The sequence below is a fragment of the Leptinotarsa decemlineata genome, unplaced genomic scaffold, assembly GCF_025532065.1.
Source record: "Leptinotarsa decemlineata unplaced genomic scaffold, Ldec_3_MD MMD2_tig00001621_RagTag_RagTag, whole genome shotgun sequence".
Lineage (NCBI taxonomy): Eukaryota > Metazoa > Arthropoda > Insecta > Coleoptera > Chrysomelidae > Leptinotarsa > Leptinotarsa decemlineata.
Window position 1 is genome coordinate 2834154 of NW_027412566.1, and position 21328 is coordinate 2855481.

The 21328-nt window shown below is 34.9% G+C and overlaps 2 protein-coding genes across 2 annotated transcripts in view; one reads left to right on the top strand and one right to left on the bottom strand.

Moving 5' to 3' along the window:
• Positions 1-679: 679 nt before the first annotated feature.
• Positions 680-21328, bottom strand: part of Pi3K68D (phosphatidylinositol-4-phosphate 3-kinase catalytic subunit Pi3K68D) — a 60432-nt gene continuing 39783 nt past the window's right edge. Inside the window, exons 22-26 of the mRNA XM_074176168.1 lie at positions 18091-18326; positions 17672-17872; positions 4063-4259; positions 3673-3914; positions 680-1775 (exon numbers count right to left, since the gene is read on the bottom strand). Coding sequence (XP_074032269.1) covers positions 1599-1775; positions 3673-3914; positions 4063-4259; positions 17672-17872; positions 18091-18326 — 1053 coding nt within the window. The 3' untranslated portion in view covers positions 680-1598. The remainder of the gene's footprint in view (positions 1776-3672; positions 3915-4062; positions 4260-17671; positions 17873-18090; positions 18327-21328) is intronic.
• Positions 5272-15765, top strand: LOC111509551 (uncharacterized). The gene is made up of 2 exons (XM_023165316.2): positions 5272-5433; positions 14438-15765. Exons 1-2 carry the CDS (start codon positions 5313-5315, stop codon positions 15220-15222), a joined length of 906 nt encoding a protein of 301 aa, XP_023021084.2. The 5' UTR covers positions 5272-5312; the 3' UTR covers positions 15223-15765.

Here is a 21328-nt window from a genome sequence, read left to right on the forward strand (position 1 = left end):
TCATCTTATATCATTAATTGAAGAATACAAAATTTTCAAACATTTGTGAGAAACAAATTTATCCCGTGAAACTAATGTTCATACCTCTAAGAGTAATTTGCCCCTTTTAATGCAACTGAATAACATTTTTCAGGATGAGAAATTGTAACTCTATAGAATTTTACGATAATTTAGTTACTTTGAACTAGCTTTTAGCTGAATTAAATTAAACTCATATCATTGTGAGTAAATACAATTCAATTTGTTCAATCTGAAGAAAATCAAAGCAGTGAAATCCTCCTGAAATTTTGTATAGAGCCATATTTTCTTATCCTGAGCGTTTACTTTGATTCCATCAAAGTTGATACTAAATTGTGATATAACAGTTACGTATATCTGCAAAATGATTGATGAAATTATTGTTATTTCTCAACTAATTTCAGAACTTCTTTATTTGAATGGTTGAAAATAAAAGGTCAAAAAGCTCTTCCAAAAATCTTCGGTCTGTGTTTCCATAAACTAATCAAAATGGTCTAACTGACAACAGACTCTTCAGTGCTTTTGAGAAAGTGAAAATAGCTGAGAGTGGCAATTATCTCAACAGCACCTTGTGAAGTGACTTTGAGCCACTCAAAAATATCTATAGTAATTAACAAGAGACGGGAAATTGATCCGGAGGTTGAAAAAATTAGTACAAAAAATTGATTAATAGTTTTATATAATATAGTTGTAAAGAAAATTACAAAATAAATAAATTACAGGAATTGTGTAAGAAAGTAGATATACAAAATGGTTCTACAACCTCTGAGAACATCATGATCATTGTGTATATAATATAAATAAAAGTATCACCAGTTAAATATGAAAAACTTGCTTACCAAAATATGAATCTTTCTGTATATAATGACTGTCCCAGTTCAGTATCCAAGAGGTGTATATACGTCAATGACGATCTAGATTCTGTGTTTTTGCATTGAAATTTTTCTTTCAGTAACGATTTTACAATGATTTATAACTTTAAAGAAAACCTCGCGGTTGTAAATTACAAGTATAGATGTAACATATCTATGTAAACCAAGATTTTGTATTTCACAATACACTATGTTAGGCCCTATTTTAATAAAGTTGTAGGCGGGAGATTCATTTAATATACAAAATGGTTCATAAGTGGCTCTGTTGAAAAAAAAACCCCTTGATTTCCAAACTGGGACATCCGATACAAGTACAACAATTTATTTTATTTTACCACGAATCATTTACCAATGATATAACAACACATTAGGCAATGTAAAATATTTCAATGAAAATGGGGTTCTATCGATAATTTGATAAAACAAAAACACATTAGCTAAAATTACAACCAGAAGTAAATGCAATGGAACTGATACTGACACAAGAAGAAGTGGAAAATATTTTCCCGATTTGTAAACTATTCAATGTGAAAGAGCACCTGTTCCTCTAAATCAGACTTGGATTTTGGTTCGATCTAACTATATTCCTAAAATTAGTTTACTGTAAGATTACATTAATTCGGGTGGTGAAATCTAGTAGTTTGGCAAGTGTTTACTGACTTACATTACATATTTGGTTTGATATCGTTTCGGGTAGGAATACAACTGCTATCTACTCAGATTCACCAGGGAGTACCACTCGCTCGTTTCCTCGTTCAGGTCGAGGGTGCTGAGATCCAGCTCGACACCCCCCATGAATTCGTTCTCCTGGAGAGGATCGTGGTTCCAAACAGTGGCTTGCAACACTCTCATTTTTATTATATCCAGGATCATCCTGTATTCCAGCTGAAAATAAGAAAGCCTTGGTATGAAGTACGTGAGGCGATATGGTAGACAAAAGCAAAAAGTGACGAAAAATAAATTTTTTTGAAGAAGTCATTCTTTATTAATTTTGTTTACGAAAAAGTACGATTGTCGATTCAAAATAAACAAAATTGTATACAAAAAAGTTGAAAATTAAATTTTTTTCAAAGTAAAATATCCTTATTTTGAAGAGTTTGGCAAAATGCTATTTTTAAAAAAAACACAACACATGTTTTACTATACAATAGCGTCCTCAGGCGTGTATGAACAATCAACCGCGACACGTGTATCACAATACAATAGCTTCCTCATGCGCTTATGAACACGCAACTACAACACATGTTTTTCTATACGATAGCTTCCACACGCGATCGCAACACGTGTTTCACTATAAAACAGCTTGTCCAGCGTTTCTCGCTATCCAATAGCTTCTTCAGGAGCGTATGAACCCGCAACACGCGTTTCGCTATATAATAGCTTCCTTAGGCGTGTATGAACACGCAACTGCAACACGTGTTTCATTATACAATAGCTTTCTCAGGCGTGTACGAACACGCTTTCTCACTATACAATAGCCTCTTCAAGCGTGTATGAACACGCAACTCGTGTTTCACTATACAATGGCTTTCTCAGGCGCGTATGAGCATACAACCGTAACACGTGTTTCTCTATACACTGGCTTCCACAGGCGTGTATGAACACGAGTTTCGCTATATAAGGTCTTCCTTAGGCGTGTATGAACACGCAACCGCAACACGTGTTTCATTATACAATAGCTTTCTCAGGCGTGTACGAACACGGAATTTTACTATACAATAGCTTTGTTAGGCGAGTTTGAACATGCATTTCGCTATTCAATAGCCTTTTCGAGCGTGTATGAACACGCAACACGTGTTTCACTTTACAATGGCTTTCAGGCGTGTATGTGCATACAACCATAACACGTGTTTCTCTATACACTGGCTCCTACAGGCGTGTAATAACGCGACCTCAATACGTGTTTCACTATACAATTGCACCCTCAGGCGTGTATGAACACGTGTTTCGTTATACAATAGCTTTCTCAGGCGTGTACGAACACGGTTTTTCACTATACAATAGCTTTCTTAGACGCGTTATACCATAGCCTTCTCAAGCTTGTATGAACACGCAACCGCAACACCTGTTTCACTATGCAATAGCTTCCTCAGGCGTGTATGAACACTCAACCGCAACACGTGTTTCACTATACAATAACTCAAAATCGGGAGTGTATGAACAGGTGTGCCGCTAAACAATGTCTTCCTTAGGCTGTATGAACACTCAACCTTAACACGTGTTTCACTATACAATAACTTTTATAAAATAACTTCCTAGGGCGTGTAAGAACAAGCGACCAGCAACCCTTGTTTCACCATAAAATAGTTTCTTCAGGCGTGTATGAACATGTGTTTCATTCTACAATATCTTCCTCGTGCGTGTAAGTACACGCAATCGCAACACGTGTTTCAGTATACAATAGCTTCCGCAAGCGTGTATGAACACGCAACCGCAACATGTGTTTCACTACTGAACAGTTTCCTCAGGCGTGTATGAACACGAAACCACAACGTGTTTCACTATACAATGGCTTCCTCAAGCATGAATAAACACGTGAGAGTGAGTTTCAATGTTGACATCTAGGAATTACCACTGACACGTGATGGAATTGGCTGATAATTGATTAAACACTTCACTGTGAAATTTTCACTACATAATTTTAGAAAAACACAACACGTGTTTTACTATACAAAACTGAAAGTAATTATTTTCAATATTGAATCACTGATTTTCAAATCCAGTGTTGAACTAGGACGAAAAAAAAACTTGAACAACCGAATAACAAATCAGAACTACGTACCATTTCCATAAAACTAGGATGACAATTCTTCTTGACCACTTTCGTCTTCCTTTTCGTATTTTTCTGCGTGTCAGGTTGCAGATAAACTTTAACATAAGTGGAAGGTTCCTGACCGTTAGCTAGCCTCGGCAGCCCTCTGGCGTGGTGCACCATTACTGTAAAAACTCCTTTTCTATATTGCAACGATAACTTCAACTGACCCTTCAAACGTCCAGCTTCGTATTGCGTGTCCCCTGTTCGATCTGAATATCAAAAAAATATGTTATTGTGAAGTTAGTAATGACATATTTCAATTCATTTTGACATGTGGCAACATACATCTAATTTGGTGAGAGATTTTTTGATTATTCATAACCTTACTTTCTTATTATTATAAATTTAGGTTATTACCTTTGACTTTCTTCGAATACTCATCAGAGTACTGTTGATCTCTCAATAATGGATGAAAGAAAGTATAAACTAAATCGGAATGAGCTATTTCGTGAGCGCACAGGAATAGCGACTTCACGAAAAGACTGACCTCGTGGAACCTCTTCTGGGCTACCTGCTTTATATTCGATCGTCCCATGTGAAGGCCGGTGGAAAGGCTGAAAGGTAAGAAAAAACAGCGTTTAGTGTTTTCCTGAATCTTCAAATTCTATTTTTGTTCTTGGTAATGTTGATTTCATGCCTGAACCTATGCTATGAATGAGTAAAGTAATACCGTAAATTCAAAGAATTATCAAGCCCATCATGAAAGAAGCAAATGTCAGCAAGCAAATGTCGGTTTCGGTCTGCAAGTGTATTCGTCTCAAAGTTGCTGAATTTTGACCAAAAAAACCGTCACATGAGCATCGACCAGAATTATTGAATGCCGTCAACGGCGAAATAAAATTTCGAAACATTAGTCTCTTCCAACTACCTACACAATAGGTTGTTTTCAAGCAGCCATTTACAAGAACGTGAGAGAGAATATTTCGGAATTTTATTTCAAAATATTGTTGTAAATCGTGCCCGAAAGGAAATAACGCCGGCCGCCACTGGTAACCATAAACCAAACGTGACGTAGCTGAGAGCGTGGGAATATCCAATGTTACCTGCAGCTCGAGAAGCAGCAAGAAACATGCTACCGATGTCGATGGAACTGCGGCGAAATTCTACGATGTTCCATTGCGATATTTAAACGCTGGCTGCAAGCGCATTTGGACAGTCGAGTACACAGTGAAGTGGACGTTACAGTGCGATACGCGAAGTGATCTAGTAAGGCGACAGACATTTACATAATAGTTGAAATTTTTAGTTAAAGTGTTTGTTGTATTTCAAGTGAAATAAAGTTAAGTTTGATTATTCAGTGTAGTCAATTATTGGTCAACCCACAGGCGAAAACGTAACAATATTTATTTTCTTATACTAATTATTATCATTTAGCGATTATTTCAGTTTCTATACTGATCCCGGCAAATAGTTTGTTGCTTTCAGACGAAATAAATTAGGAGATATGTCGATAATTTAGATCAATACAAATAAAATCACCTCTCCTTTACATTGTTATTACTGAAAAAACGAGAGATAAAACTGAATCATATCAATGTAATCGCGCAAGATATCATAAATAAATGTTATCTATCTAGTTCGGATTAATATCGAACACTGTGTTCGAGATGGGTTTGTTTGGTGGTTTCAAGGCAAAGTTCACGAAAGATTCTAAAAGCAAAGAAAAATTACATAACAATGTGGTGGTTCTCAAGTATCACTGCTTTTCAGAGTTCGATGCCACAGATCGTGAGTATTTACGGATTTATTTATTAGAAAAAACGTTTCATCAAGACTAATATTATAAAAAAAAGACTTCATATTTTTCTATAAACAAGGAAAGCTAGAGCTAAGTACCGGGGTACATGTGAACAGACATTATTCAAAAAAGTAAAAATACTTCAAAACAAAGTCGTGAAAATGTTATTCAGGCTTGACTACAGAACTGCAGCTGATACTTTATACAGTGTAACCAAGATACTGCCTATTAAGGATGTTCTAGAAATCGAGCAAGATACATACAGGGTTATACATGAACAAGTCAAATGTAATACCAACTTCACTTTCGTTAATCAGTACGTAATAATATTGGCTTAAATAATCTCATTACACTATGCATGAAAACTTATAATTCTCTTCCCAAGGAAATAACAGATAGCCCTAATTTCAGTATCTTCAAGAATAAAATAAAGAGTTTTTATACTAGCATACTCAACGAAGGAGCGGCTTAAATCTATTCAAGTCTCTGTATTAATTACTATCAAGTTTTTTATTTTATTCACATTTGTATTATGTATTCTCAAGGGAATCTTGATAATATTATTTTGTTGTACTGCATAAAGTATTTTTATATTCTTTTTAGCTAGTTTTCCGAGACCAGCATGTTGGTGCTGCCTTGTTTAACTTTTTTTTGGATAGTGCTGCTATCTCAATTACTATTTAAAATGTTTATTGTAACCACGATTGGTATAAAATATAAACATGTCTAACTATAGTGAATAATATTATTATACACTATTATTGGTGCTGTGAAAATCATTTTATTATTGTGGATAGTGTTTTCATTTTCATCAAGTAACGGGTCAAGACGGATTTCCACCAAACGGACTCGCTGGCGACTAGTTTCATTTTCAAAAAGAGAAACAAAACACTTGTTTTAGTTTCGAAAACAAACTAGAAGTCCACCAAACAGACACAAATTAGTCAGAGTAGCGTGTTTTGTTGTGAAATGTTTTCTGTCCTTTCCACTACAAGAACAGTTTTCATTCTTGCCTTCTCTAGACTATGCTTTCAAAATAGGCTGCGGTTTTTTATAATCGAATCTTCTGAGCAGAAGAAGTGAAAGCGAAAAAAACAAGATACTAGATGAGATCATTCTTTAGAAGAGGAATAGATTATGGAACGGATAAAATTATGGCAGATTTGATAAATGATGACATAGGAATGAATGGCACTGAGTTCATCGTTTCGTAATAATCTAAGAGTTTTCCATCACGAATTTGGGATTGAGAACTGTTCAAATGTACTGAAATCAAAAATTTTCAAACAGTATACAAATAACAGTTATATTATATCTGAATAGTTGCTTGTGGTTGTCGCCGACAGTTTCCGTTTGTAAACTCTGTTTACAAAACACCAAAACCTTTGGATCTTTCTGCCTGCCGACGGGACATTTCGTTGTTGACGAAAACAGTCGCTCGCGACACAGAGTTTTCAAAATGTTTCTTATTTTGACAACTCAAGTTTTTGCTTTGTTGGAATCGACACGGTCGCCGTTTTGTTGTGGTTTTGTCCGTTTGGAGAAAATCCGCCTTCAGTGTATCAATATTATACGATGGTGCTACCAAAAGTTCCCGGCCCAACAAAGAAAACAAACATTTTGGAAAAAATATATATATTTTCCAACATAACCTCTTTGCAGCTCTTTACACTTTTCCCAGGGACGTTGAATGAGTTCAATACCGTTATTATAATAAACTGTCTTACTCCTCAAAACAGCCATTTTTTTCAAGTTTGGGAACAGAAAATAATCCGAGGGGGCTAAATCTGGCAAATAGGGTGCATGAGGTAGCAAGTCAAACTTTAATTCGTTGGTTTTGGTCATTGCGATAATGGATTTGTGAGCTGGTCCATTGTCTTGATGAAAACACACTTTTTTCTTATCCAACCGCGGCCGTTTTTGCTTGATTTCTTCACTCAAACGTTGCAATAAGTTCGTATAATACTCGCCGTTGAAAGTTTTACCTTTTTTAAGATAGTCAATGAACAAACGTTGCAATAAGTTCGTATAATACCCGCCGTTGAAAGTTTTACCATTTTTAAAATAGTCAATGAAAATCGTCCAACGCGCATTCCAAAAAACTGATGCTATGACCTTGTCTTTGCCTTCTTTGGAACCGGTTTTCCCTTTAGGTTCCGCTTTAGATGGCCCATGCGTAAGGTCCACGTATAAATGCTTCAATATTGACTTCCAGATCGTCAGGAGCCTCGTCGCTAAACACAATTATTCGATAAAAATGTGTATCTTCTTCCAACTTTGCCAGCGCCCATTCACCAAATGTTAGACGTTGTGGGAGGTCGTGTGGCTTCAATTCTTGCACCAGCTGTATCTTAGAAGGTTTTACACCCAAATCCTTTCGCAAAATTTTCCACATAGTGGAGTAACAGAGGCCCAATTGCTGCGAAGGGCGGCGAATCGACATTTCACGGTCATCACGAACACTGGCGGATACATTCGCAATATTTTTTTCGGTTCTCACTCTACGTATGCGTGCGTGTTGGTGGTTTAATGTCCAATAATGTAAACTGGGTTCGAAATTTAGTCACAAGCTTCCGAATAGGCCGACGAAACTGCCCATGAATTGTAAGAGGCCTTATTGTACCAATTTTCTCCATTTTCACAAATTCACCGAAAACGTTCGCTATTGATGGCTGCCAAATAAATATTAAACAATGCAGTGTCTTCAAACTTGAAACATATACTTTATGGATTGTGTACTTAATAATACAGTGATATTTTTCAAACAACTACTGCCATCTCTAGGTCAGACTTGGTAATTCTAGCACCACCCTCGTAGCTGAGTGAACATAACCGCTTTTTGTTTAAATTAGCCAATCAGAACAGAATAGAATCGATAGATGATGACCATCGTATCAAAATATCAATCCTTCGCCAAGTAAATAATTTGATAATCAGAGTTGAATGTACATGTAAATTCCTCGTTGAGTATTATTATCAGACCATTACTTGAGAAGTTACGACATTTATATAAAGCCGTGGATTTGAACAGTGTTCGACGATGAAAAAAGAAAATTACAACTCTAACTTGCACACTTGCTATTCCGGGGCGTATCGCTAGTAATATATAAATTCATTGAAATCAAAAATCATTGAATTTTCTCATTTATAAATAGCGATATCTCCAAATCAGCACTTAATATCCATCTTAATCTTTAAGCGAGCTCCTGTTGAATATCACGTTTACTAAATAATCATAATCCTATCGACTATTTCAACTCTTATCAATTCTCAAATGCAATGCGGACAACAAACAACGGGTTTGTCATCGCCCCATCTGCCTGTGAACGAGGTAACCAACCGCATATCCAAAATTTGCCCAATTCCTCGTATAAGGAAAAAACTTTCACATATAGTCAGTGGGCATACTTAGAGACTGGCATTTATAGCCAGTCTTTGGTTTATAAAAAAAACTAATTAATGTGTGATTTTGACTATTTTCACTATATAATATAGTGAAAATCATACAATAGATAGATACATTTATTTCAACAGAGTATTTTATAATCATTCACATGAGTGGCAGAATATTTTTGTCTGAGAAATACGTCAAAAGAAAAATTGTAAAAATATCAAATATGTGTACATATAAATCTAAAAATGAAACATTCAAAATGAATTGCTTCGAGTTTCAAACACGATTACAAACATTTTAAAATGTGCGTCATATTGTGCATGATTACTGAAAGTAGAGATACTTTCTATAAATATACAGGGTGTTAATTAAGTATGTACCATAAATTCAACAGACGATTCTTTAGGTAATTTTAAGACAAAATGTTCATAAAAACATGGGTCCGCAAATCATTCGTTCTCAAGATAGAGGGTGTTAAAATAAAAATGAAAAAAAAGTTATTCGTAAATATCTTAAATATCCTTTACCTAATTTTTTTGTAATTTAGCAATGGAATTTATAACATCAAGGAGCTAATTTAGCATGAACTTGATTCAATTCATCAAGTCCAGTGGCGTCTCGAGCGAGATTTGAACGATTATTTTTGACTTGAAAATGTACGCCACTGGCTTTTGTGCAATTTTTATTATTTCTTTGGATTAAGCGATTAGAAATACAACTTTTTTGTCTCCTGAATTTTTTTCGTATCTTGCTTAGTTTTTAAGAAAAAAAAGTCGACCTAATTGCATATTCCTGGACCTCACAAGGAATAATATGGCGAATTAAATGTTTCTTTTGGAAATTATTATTTTTACAATTTTTCAAAGAGACAAAAAAGTTTTGTCTCTTGAATCGACTTTTTTTTTCTTAAAAACTAGATACGAAAAAAATTCAAGAGACAAAAAAGTTGTATTTCTAATTGTTTAATCCGATAAAATAATAAAACTTGCATAAAATTCAGTGGCGTACATTTTTAAGTCAAAAATATTCGTTCAAATCCCGCTCGAGACGCCACTGGACTCAATAAATTGAAACACGTTCGGGCCAAATTAGCTCCTTAATGTTATAAATACCATTGCCAAATTACAACAAAATTAGGTAAAGGATATTTAAGATATTTAGGAATAACTTTTTTTTCATTTTCATTTTAACACCCTGTATCTTGAGAACCAATGATTTGCGGACCCATGTTTATATGAACATTTCATCTTAAAATTACCTAAAGAATCGTTTGTTAAATTTATGGTACATACTTAATTAACACCCTGTATAGCGTAATTTTGAATAAAAAATTGGTTCATGAATTTCTACAGGCCAGAAAATATTCATCAGGGCTCTAGATTACATTAGAATTTTCTTACAGATTTCAGAAATCTGTTAGCAACGACAATGTCTTTTATGTTTTTCGGAAGATTATTATAAAATGTCATTTCAGTATAGATAGTGCTACATTCATACAGGGATTTTGCATTGACGGGATATGAGAAGTCTTTTTTTCGTCTTGTCTCATAAATATCCGTTTTGCGATGTATGTCAAAATGGTCTGGATGATTGATGATAAATTTTATTGATTCATAGATCTAGATTGTTGACACAGTAAGTAGTTTGTTGATCTTAAAGGCTCCTCTGCGGGATCTCTTGTATTCATATTGAAGATTATTCTGATAATTTTTTTTGACATAGGAAAACTCTATTGAACCCATGGCATGAGCCCCAGATGATTATCCCATGTCTCATAGCGGAGTAAAAATTCGCATAATATATTGTAAACTGTAACTAGTGCTTCAAGATCAACATTTTTTTAGAACTCTCATGGTGTATGTTACCGAGGATAGTTTATGGCCAAGGTTGTCTATCCGACTAGTCCAGCTTAAAGTGTCATCAATGTATATGCCTAGAAACTTCACTGAAGTATTACAAATGATTTTTTGATTGTGCATAATTATGTTTTGTGGTGTTTCTAGACTGTTATTGATACTGTTAAATAAACTATATTGATGAGTTTTATTATGGATTTTCAACAAGTATCGGCCAGTTTTATTCAATCATGATCTTAGCCAGTCTTAGCCCACTGACTATATGTGAAAGAGCTTGTAAAAATAGTTTAATTATTATCATGGATAGTTAAACTTATTGTATTAGTATTATTCTTATCATCGACTGGTTTATTAATTTATTCAATATATCATTGCTGAACAATTGAAAAAGGATTGGCCCAGTATGGATTATTTGATAATGCCATGAATATTAATAAACCCTATTTAGAGTGTACTCAAACAATAGTGAAGAGGTTCATAAGTTTATTTTATAAATAAAATCTGATGTGATTGGTCCTGATTTCATCAATATCAAGTTCCTCAATTCCTTATCTTAGATTTTTTAATTTTTTCCATACTTTTTCAAGATAATGGAAATCTTTTCAAGTTGACAAATTATCTAATCAATATCGATTATACATCAATAAACAAAAATATTTCGAGAAACAATTATATAAAACTGAATGATTCTAAGAAAATTTGGAAAAAAGTCCAGGAATAAAAACGTGGATCAGTTCAACAGACGGAACTATCATAAAGAATTTAAAAAAAAATTAAACAAATATGCTGAAAAATTTTATATACAGGGTGTAACTGAATAAGTGTAAAACATTTAAGGAGGTGATTCCTCATCGAAAAAAAGATAGAATCTTTCATATAAAGAAACTTCATTAGAGCATCCTTTGTTAAGATACAGCCCCTTAAAGGGGGTACATAAAATATGTATAACAATTTTTTTCACAAGCACTGAAAAAGTTCCAATATTGAAATTAACCTGACGTTTTGTACTACCAAAAAGACACTTATCCAGTAATTTATTTGGTTTACCCCATGGTTGTAAGGGGCGGAAAATGCAACCCATAAAATTTATTTCCCACGTAACTTTTTGTCTTATTATTTGTTTACCATTTAAAAATCCATTTCCGATAGCCTGTTTCATTCTAAACAAAAAATGTATCTTGGGTTTTTTGCCCAAAATAAACCAGTTCACAGCAAAAAATGATTTAACGAACAACTACAGAGATACATCGTCATAAATGCGAATTGGATTTATTGTTATTTTGTAGTTAGTACCTGCATTAAACGATTAAAGGGTAATGAACAAAACTAATTTATTAATAACAAAACACAACATGTAGAAATCATAGTAAATGTTCAATATGCATACCTTCAGACATTACGCATGCGTCTAGACGTCGGCGCATTGAGCCACGTATTCGCTCAAATATTCCTGGAGTCTCTCTGATTACCCTGCACGCATCGATGATGCGGTTTCTTAAGTCCTCTACATCGCGAACAGGAGTACGATAAACCAAATGCTGTAAATGGCCCCAAATAGAGAAATCGAGAGGATTGAGATCCGGGAATCGAGCGGGCCAGTTCTGTGGTCCTCCTCGACCTATCTACTGATTTGCATATGTTTCAGTTAAATGCTGACGTGCTACTTGACTAAAATAGGCGGGAGCCCCATCATGCATAAAAAACATATCCCTTCTGACGCCCAAAGAAACTTCTTCCAGCAGTACTGGATGCACTTCTCTTAAAAATTGAACGTATGCCTCACCATTTAATCGAGGAGGAAGAAAATGAGGCCCAATTAAATCATCCCCAATAACCCCGAGCCACACGTTAAGAGAAAACTGTTCTTGATAGTTAGTTTCGACAATAGCGCGAGGGTTTTCATCAGCCCATATGTGGTAGTTATGAAAATTAATAATCTTGTCCCGAGAAAAACTACATTCGTCTGTGAATTCTATCCTCTTCAGAAAGTCACAATTTCTTCTAATCATATCCAACATCCAATTGCAAAATTCAAGACGGTTCGGAAAGTCTCGCGGTAACAGTGCCTGTACTCGTTGCAGATGGTAAGGGTATAAGAGGTGTTCCTTTAAAATTCGAAATACCGTCATATGATCAACATTTAGCTGGAAAGCAATCTTTCTAGTACTGGTAGTAGGTTGTTCTTCAATCAAATTAAGTACTGTTTCCTCAATGTGGTGTTCGTACTTCTCGATGGCAACCACAATCCTGCGTTCTTTTGTCGAACGAACCATATTCTCGTAATCGTTGATGAAGTCGAGCAAATATTCTATGTGAAGGATGCTGCCGTTGAGGATACATTTCAGCATATCTTCTAGAAGCTTCTAACTCATTCCCCTGCGACAGACCGTAAAAGTAATGCATATCAGCCATTTCCTCATTTGTGTATGCCATTTCAATAAAAAGTGAATTATTAAAGTAACAAATTAAGAACAGAACAACAACACACAATTAGTATTAATTCAATTTCGAAAATTCACAAACTGACAGCGTCATACCAATTTAATTGTCACTATCGCTAATAGCAACCTACTAGATAGATTAGTTTCGTATTTTCGCATTTATGAGATGTATTTCTGTAGTTGTTCCTAAAATAATTTTTTGCTGCGAACTGGTTTATTTTGGGCAAAAAACCCAAGGGAAATTTTTTGTTTAGAATGAAACAGGCTATCAGAAATAAATTTTTAAATGTTAAACAAATAATGAGACAAAAAGTTACATTGGAAATAAATTTTAGGGGTTGCGTTTTCCACCCCTTACAACCATGGGGTAAACCAAATAAATTACTGGCTAAGTGTCTTTTTGGTAGTATAAAACGTCAGGTTAATTTCAATATTGTAACTTTTTTAGTGATTGTTAAAAAAATTGTTATACAAATTTTATGTACCCCATTTAAGGGGCTGTATCTTAACAAAGGATGCTCCAATGAAGTTTCTTTTTATGAAAGATCCTATCTTTTTTTCGATGAGGAATCACCTCCCTAAATGTTTCACACTTATTCAATTACACCCTGTATATATTTCATAATCATGTTAACGTCAAACTAGAAGAACGTTTCTACTATAAAATTCCACTATGAACTCACTATTTGACACTTGTTCAAATTTTTAACTCACCTATCAAACCATTGACCTATTGAAAAATTTACGGAATATTTTGGATAAACATCTTTTTCGAAATATTTACTTTGCTCAAGCGGAATAAAGATTGAGCTAGTTGGATTTTGTTTTTGCGATTGGTTTTCATATGAGACTAGTGGTTTTGCTGCTCATCAGATAATTATTATTTAAAGCTTAGACTTTGAGCGATTTATATTTTTGAATTGTGCATGCACATTTTCAAAAATAAGGGCGATTTCACTAAAATATCTACTATTGCTAATAAAACCAAAAGATTCGAAAATGATTTTGAATTTCGGCCAACAAAATACAACATATCATACAAATCACCAGATAGTGCTTGACTAACAAAATTTGATAACTATGAAATAATTTGTAGTCTGTTGATGAGTTTCTCAATCTGTGTATGTCATAATTTTTGTTGACCATTCCTATATTCGTAAAATCACTGATTATCAAAACTTCTCCACCATTATACAAAAAAAATGTGGAAATCTTCCAAAGAAAGAAAGAGAGCAATTAATTCCAAAATAAACCGTTCACAAAGATGTGTATATCATTCAAAAACACAACGTTTTTTTTCCAGATCATGTCCCGCCGGTCAACACCATTAAGAAAAATGGAGTCGTCCACGATAATCAGAAGCACAAACAAAGACCAAACATCAACTCCGCCGCCTTTGACAACTCCACCAGTAACAAACTGAACGAAATAAAGAAAGCTCTGTCAATGAGAAACGTTCAATCGAATAACACGCCAACTGTATCAAAAAGCAGATCAGAAAATGAACTTAGAAGTACTGACGACAAACCTTCAAAGCCAGAAACATCGAGCGGTTCAAAAGAAGACATCTCATCAAAAATACCCTTCAATGGAAGGGTTGACGGTGGTCAAAATGAGTTGGAGAAGCAAGAACCACCTATTTCAGGAATTAGCGAGACCGTTCAACTAAACAAAACACTTTCTAAGTCACCCACAAGTACCACCATTAACAATAAAAATGAAAATGAATACATCGAGCAGTCAACGTTAATATCCATGACACAACAGCAACCGGAGGCAGAAAACGGCGCTTCCATCGAAGAAGACATATACGGAACTCGAGAGGATTTCATTGATCATTACAAGGTGAATGTCGTTCAGCACGATACGACCAAGATCCCTTCATTTTCCGAAGACGAAATATCCTACGTAGAAGATGAAGGACCATCAAATGTCTGGTCTGACGGTTTCAGCAATCAAGCAGAAAGCATCTTCTTCCAAGGCGATATGCACCCCACCATTAACAGACCAAGAAGGGTCTTTTTGCAGGATGATGAAGATGAGGATGACTCTGATAGTGAAGATAAAGATAATGAAGCTGATTGTTAGTTTTTTTAGAGAGTTTGAGTGCAGATCGTGATGTCGGAACTAACTGATTGAGAGAAAAAAACCTTGTTGCAAAATTCATTGCAGTTCACTCAAATTAAATACGTACAATCATCGCCCAATGAATGAATGGATGAAATAACAGTTACAGGGTTACAAATATTCAAACGCCATTTATTTATTTTTCTATTCTGTTTTGATTTTTTTTTACCAAAACGTTTCTGTTTCACCAACACTGCCTGAAGATTATTTCAAACAACTAGGGGTTTAAAAAATGAAACAGATGTTTTCTATGCACTTCATTTCCATCAGAATATGAAGATATTTCCTTTTGTTAGAAGAATTTGAGTTAGAACGGTGGGTGTTTGCAATCAGAAAAATTAAACTTTTTGTTCGACTTGAAGTTTTGAGTAAGCTTCTATAAAGTATTTGATGGATGTAACTTTATAATTTATTAAGATAAGTTTCGTATCACAATTTTATGTGATGCTGTTGTATTATGGTGTATTTCTATTTGTATGCTTATTACACTTGAAATTGCTGTCATTCATTTAGTTTTAGTTGTACAACCTTTGCCAAAATATCCGAACCGTTACAAATTTCACCTAACCTAACCTTTAATTTACTGTTCGTTTTGATTTCAAAGTCTTTGACCTACCTCATATACCTATTCATATTCTAGATCTTCTATTTTCAAGGTTACAAAAGAAAACTGTCTTTAAATTATACGTACCTTTTGTTATTATATTATGAAAATCGAACCTAAACTGTACAATTTTCTTTCACTTCTATTGTTAGTTTCTTCATGGTTAACATTGTTTCTGAATATTTCACAAATCGTCCTTACCTTAGATGCCATATATATCTTTATACTTGGATCAATACTTTTGGAAAACCTCACAAAAATGATCGCCTTATTTCACAAAGTAAAACTATATAAAGAGCAATTACTAGTAAACTATAGACATCTTAGTGATCAGGCATTCAGTGGTGTACAACTAGTTAATTGGATAGTCTGACATACTATAAGCTATAGACATCTCGGTTATCAGATATTCAGTAGTGTTCAAGTAGTGAATTGGATAGTCTAACATACTGTAAACTATAGACATCATAGTGACCAGGTATTCATTGGATAGTCTGACATACTGTAAGCTATAGCCATCTTAGTGATCAGGCATTCAGTACAAGTAGTTAATTGGATGGTCTGACATACTGTTAGCTATAGACATCTTACTGACAAGGTGTTTAGTGGTGTACAAGTAGTGAATTAGATCTGTTCAAAATCTGTTTTTCCGTTAATCAGAGTCTAACATACTGTAAACTATAGACATCTTAGTGATAAGGTATTCATTGGATAGTCTGACAAACTGTAAGCTATAAACATCTCAGCGATCAGGTATTCAGTGTTGTATAAGTACTGAATTGGATAGTCTAACATACTATAAACTAGACATCTTAGTGATCAGGTATTCGTTGGATTGTCTGACATAATGTAAGCTAGATACATCTTAGTGATAAGAGGTATTTAGTGGTGTACAAGCAGTGAATTGGAAAGTCTAACATACTGTAAACTATAGACATCTTAGTGATAAGAGGTATTTAGTGGTGTACAAGCAGTAAATTGGATAGTCTAACATACTGTAAATTATAGACATCTTAGTGATCAGGTATTCAGTGGTGTACAAGAAGTGAGTTGGATAGTCTGACAAACTGTAAGCTAGAGACATCTTAGAGATAAGAGGTATTTAATGGTGTACTAGCAGTGAATTGGATAGTCTAACATACTGTAAACTATAGACATCTTAGTGATCAGGTATTCATTGGATAGTCTGACATACTGTAAGCTAGACATCTTAGTGATAAGAGGTATTTAGTGGTGTACAAGCAGTGAATTGGATAGTCTAACATACTGTAAACTATAGACATCTTAGTGATCAGGTACTCATTGGATAGTCTGACATACTGTAAGCTAGAGACATCTTAGTTATAAGAGGTATTTAATGGTTACAAGCAGTGAATTGAATAGTCTAACATACTATAAACTATAAACATCTTAGTAATCAGGTATTCAGTGGTAAACAAGAAGTGAATTTGGACAGTCTGACATACTGTAAGCTATAGAGATCTTAGTGATCAGGTATTAAGTGTTAATTTATCACAGGCACATAGAAATTTGTCTTGTGATGTAATAACATTCGAGTGTACTTAGTTGACAATCTGTGTTTCCGTTAACCAGCTGTCGCACCCCTACGAACGACAACCCTCAGAAGTTGAAACTTGTGCGAGCTATGGATTAACGAGGTCTCACCTTTTAACGTGTGATTCCTAACACGGTAAAATATATTGAAAATCATGAAATAAATGAAGAAAATCAAACGGAACATATTGTTGACAAAAGTGGTCAATAGAAACGATCAAATAAACAATAAAATATTAGGAGCATACTCACCTATGCAGTTTGGCCAAAGGAAAGTAGATGCACAATTTCTGATGCAACTCGCAAAACTCCTTGTAAGTTCTTTGAATCTCCATCGGTTGCTTCTGATCTTTTCGGTATACTCTCAAAATGTAAACGTAATATTTGTCTGGGTCATATCTCTTTCTATAATTTACAACTTCGACATGCACCAGTTGTCCATCAGTAGTCATACTGAAAACAAATCAGGTAAATGATATAAAGGCGATAACTACGATTATATGAGTGTTTGGAAGATGTTCTATGCTTTCAAGTTTTTCTAACAGTTGGTAAAAGATACGGGGCATAGACATTTTGCGATGCTCTCTTTTCTTTGTTATACAATGTTCATGGAAATATCGATCTTTGAAAATCGTGATAGAAATTTACTCATTTATTCATCAATCACTCACCTGTACGTCTTAGGTACAAACGACAATAAATATCCACCGTCATTATCAGCAGTGAATTTCAGTTGAGCCAAATTGTGCAAGAAAAAGTTGAACTGCGTGAAACGCGTTTTCAGAGATTCTTCTATTAGACGAGTAAAGTAAGCTGCAGCCTCGGGATTCGAAAGTTCAGGTAGTAAAGCTTTGTGCATATATCCGATCGATTCGGGAGTTATCCTGCAGATTCCCGATGAAGTTATCTGGAAAATGGGCGAGTTAAACGCGAAACTACTCAATATATCATACATTACAGTGGAGTCAAGGGATCTTTAAACATGCGTCATATATTTGTGCATACGATATATGTCGGCAAAGAAATGAAACTGAGACGAACAATCTAACCTTTCAATGGAGTACTGAATTTATTTATGATATCCCCTATGTTACAATTTTGAGTCAATTTCGTGTGAAGTTCCCTAATGTGGAGTTAACATTTATCATTACGATATAAAATTTACTTACTATAAAATGTGAAATGCCCCTAGTTTATTAGTTGTGAAAACAGCAATTTAAACAGTAGGAACTCAATAAAAAGTGCAACTGGAACTTATGACATTGAATAAATTCAAAACAAGCACTTTTCCTAAAGACCAGAACTACATAATACTATAGGGTCTTCCAACAGTATCAGCATTGCACCGTGCAGAGCCGGGGCGGATTGCTAGTATGGAATGTTCCCAGGTTCCACAAGTTGAATGATGCCTTCAAACCATTTTTCAAACACCTCCGCATTCATCTCTTCATGATAGTCGCCTGTTTTCTTAGATTTAAATATTAATTCACCATTTGGTAAAAATCCACTGTCGCTTCCTATATGCGTAACTATCAGACGACTACCTTTTCCAGATGGCTGGTTTAACCCAACTCACAAACCTTCAATAAAGGCTTGTCGTGCACTTGTTATATTACCATCCTGCCATACTTTTTTGACCGTATATCCTTGATTAACCCATGTCTCGTCCATGAAGTACAATTTTTTTTTGAGCTTCCGAAATTCGTCAATTTTTCTTAGATAGTTTCTTTTCCATGCTATTATGTCTTGACGTTCAATGAGAATGTTTTTCCTGTCAACTTTTCGTAAATTTCATTTCGTGTACAAGTTTCCTAAAAGTTTCTTTACCTATTTTTGGGACCAAAAAAGCTGTGGCTGATGATCTCTTTCAAGACAGTGAAATACTCGCAGTACAATTTGTTTTTCTCTTACTGACCGAGACTCCGACCGTTTTACCTTTTTCGACGTGGAAGGCCCGACCATGTCTCCCATTTTTGGTAGTTTGAGAACGGTGTAGAAATATAATTATGCAACGCTTAAACACCAATTGTTATCACAACACGTCGATTGCTGACTAACTTAACTGTAAAATGTACAATTCACGCTGTATAATTCACAAACCAATGATACGCTCATGGCTGCAAGTACATTAGTGAGGACTGCAACGATGAGATGGAAGTTACGGTAAAGTGACAAAGACAGAAATATCGTTGCGTACAGCGTTGCCACTAGTTGTAATAAATATCGTAACACTATACAGAAAATAATGAATTTTAACTGATCAGTAATCAGGAAATGTATAAGTATTACTCATTACAAGCTCATTACTGATTTTTGTCATAAATAATACCTTTTAATCGTACTAGTATTGTGTATTATCTATAATTTGCCACAACCTACAACTCTACTGCTTACTATATTTTGATTCTGCTATAAACTGGTAACATAAAATTTAGATATGACAACGCGCTTTACTCTCAATCATTATTGGTTTCACTATAGTTCGAGAAATGATACTCTGACGGAATTCGATTTTCAATTATCGGAAATCATCGACTTTATGTTGATGATATACACTACCTTGCACTGATGAGTGGCCAAACAGCCCGAAATCGGTCTGCAAGTGTGTTCCAATAATTGAAAATCTATTGCGGTAGTTGTATCGCCAACAGCATTTGCAGGAATAGCCAGGGGAGTAGTTGTTTTCTGATAGGTGTCAGTCCATTAACCTACTGTGTAGGGTGTTGAGACTAGCCTCAACGAATTGTTCTTTTAGATGATTTGGTTAAAACAACAATTTAAACAGTAGGAACTCAATAAAAAGTGCAACTGGAACTTATGACGTAGATTAAATTCAAAACAAGCACTTTTCCTAAAGACCAGAACTACAATATACTTCTTCCAACAGTATCAGCATTGCACCGTGCAGAACCGGGGCGGATCGCTAGTCTACTAAATTTGCTATGTCCCTAATAACATTTTTTTCAGTACGGAATGTAACAATTTGACAGCCAAAACAGTTTAGACCTGCCATTTTGTGTTGTGGACAATGGTGTGAGGAATATATCTGAAAGAACTGGTATTTTTTCTGTAGATATCAAATTCTAGACTAGTCTTTCACAAAGTGGGCGATAACGCCCCCTTGTGGGTGCTGGAGGTCTGTAGGGGGCAGTAAAGAGCACAGAGAAGATTGGGGGGCTTTGAAGCGGTTTAGGGGGGCGATGGCTAATTCAAAAATGTTTTTTTGCTTTTAACACAAACTTTACCGCTCCTTTACGCGCGTTTCCTCGTATAACGCCACCTAGGGGACTAGACAGTAACTATTTCCTGTCCGATAGTTGTCAAACTGTACAATAGATGGCGATAAGCTTCAATGCGATGCGATAAGTTTCTAGTCTCCATTCTCGAAAGTACTAGGCCCGCCCGCTGCCTCATATAAAAGCGCGCGCGCCATCCAGCCAGTAATGTCATTCGACGATATTACGAGTTGCTTGTTTACTGCCAACATTTGGAGAACCTCCACAGTGATTTTGCAGAACGATTCCAGGATACTTTAAAATTGGAAATACCAGACTGGGAGTTGGATCTTTTTTGAAATGTCAACAAAAGCCAATCCCGCAATTTTACCCTGGATTCTGGCCCATCGTTCATCGATTTTTGATAGCATTCCCATCATCGTATTTGTGTGAACGTGGATTTAGTGCTGTGGCAACGTTGCTTACTAAAAAGAGAAATCGGTTGCAGATTGTCGAACACGGTGACTTACGGCTGTTTTTGAGTAAATTGAAGCCTGATATTAACAAACTTGTTAAAAATCATCAAATTCGTCTTTCACATTAGATTAGTTTTAAAATTCAAATTGAAATGTTTGTTTTAATAACATGAATAAAAGTTTTCCTAATATTACAAAATTGTGTTTTACATTACCCT

Excerpts from the sequence above, each read along its gene's own strand:
- LOC111509551 (XM_023165316.2), top strand. The coding sequence starts at position 5,313 with ATGGGTTTGTTTGGTGGTTTCAAGGCAAAGTTCACGAAAGATTCTAAA. Across the intron at positions 5,434-14,437 it reads AGAGTTCGATGCCACAGATC|ATCATGTCCCGCCGGTCAAC; the intron begins GTGAGTATTTAC and ends TTTTTTTTCCAG.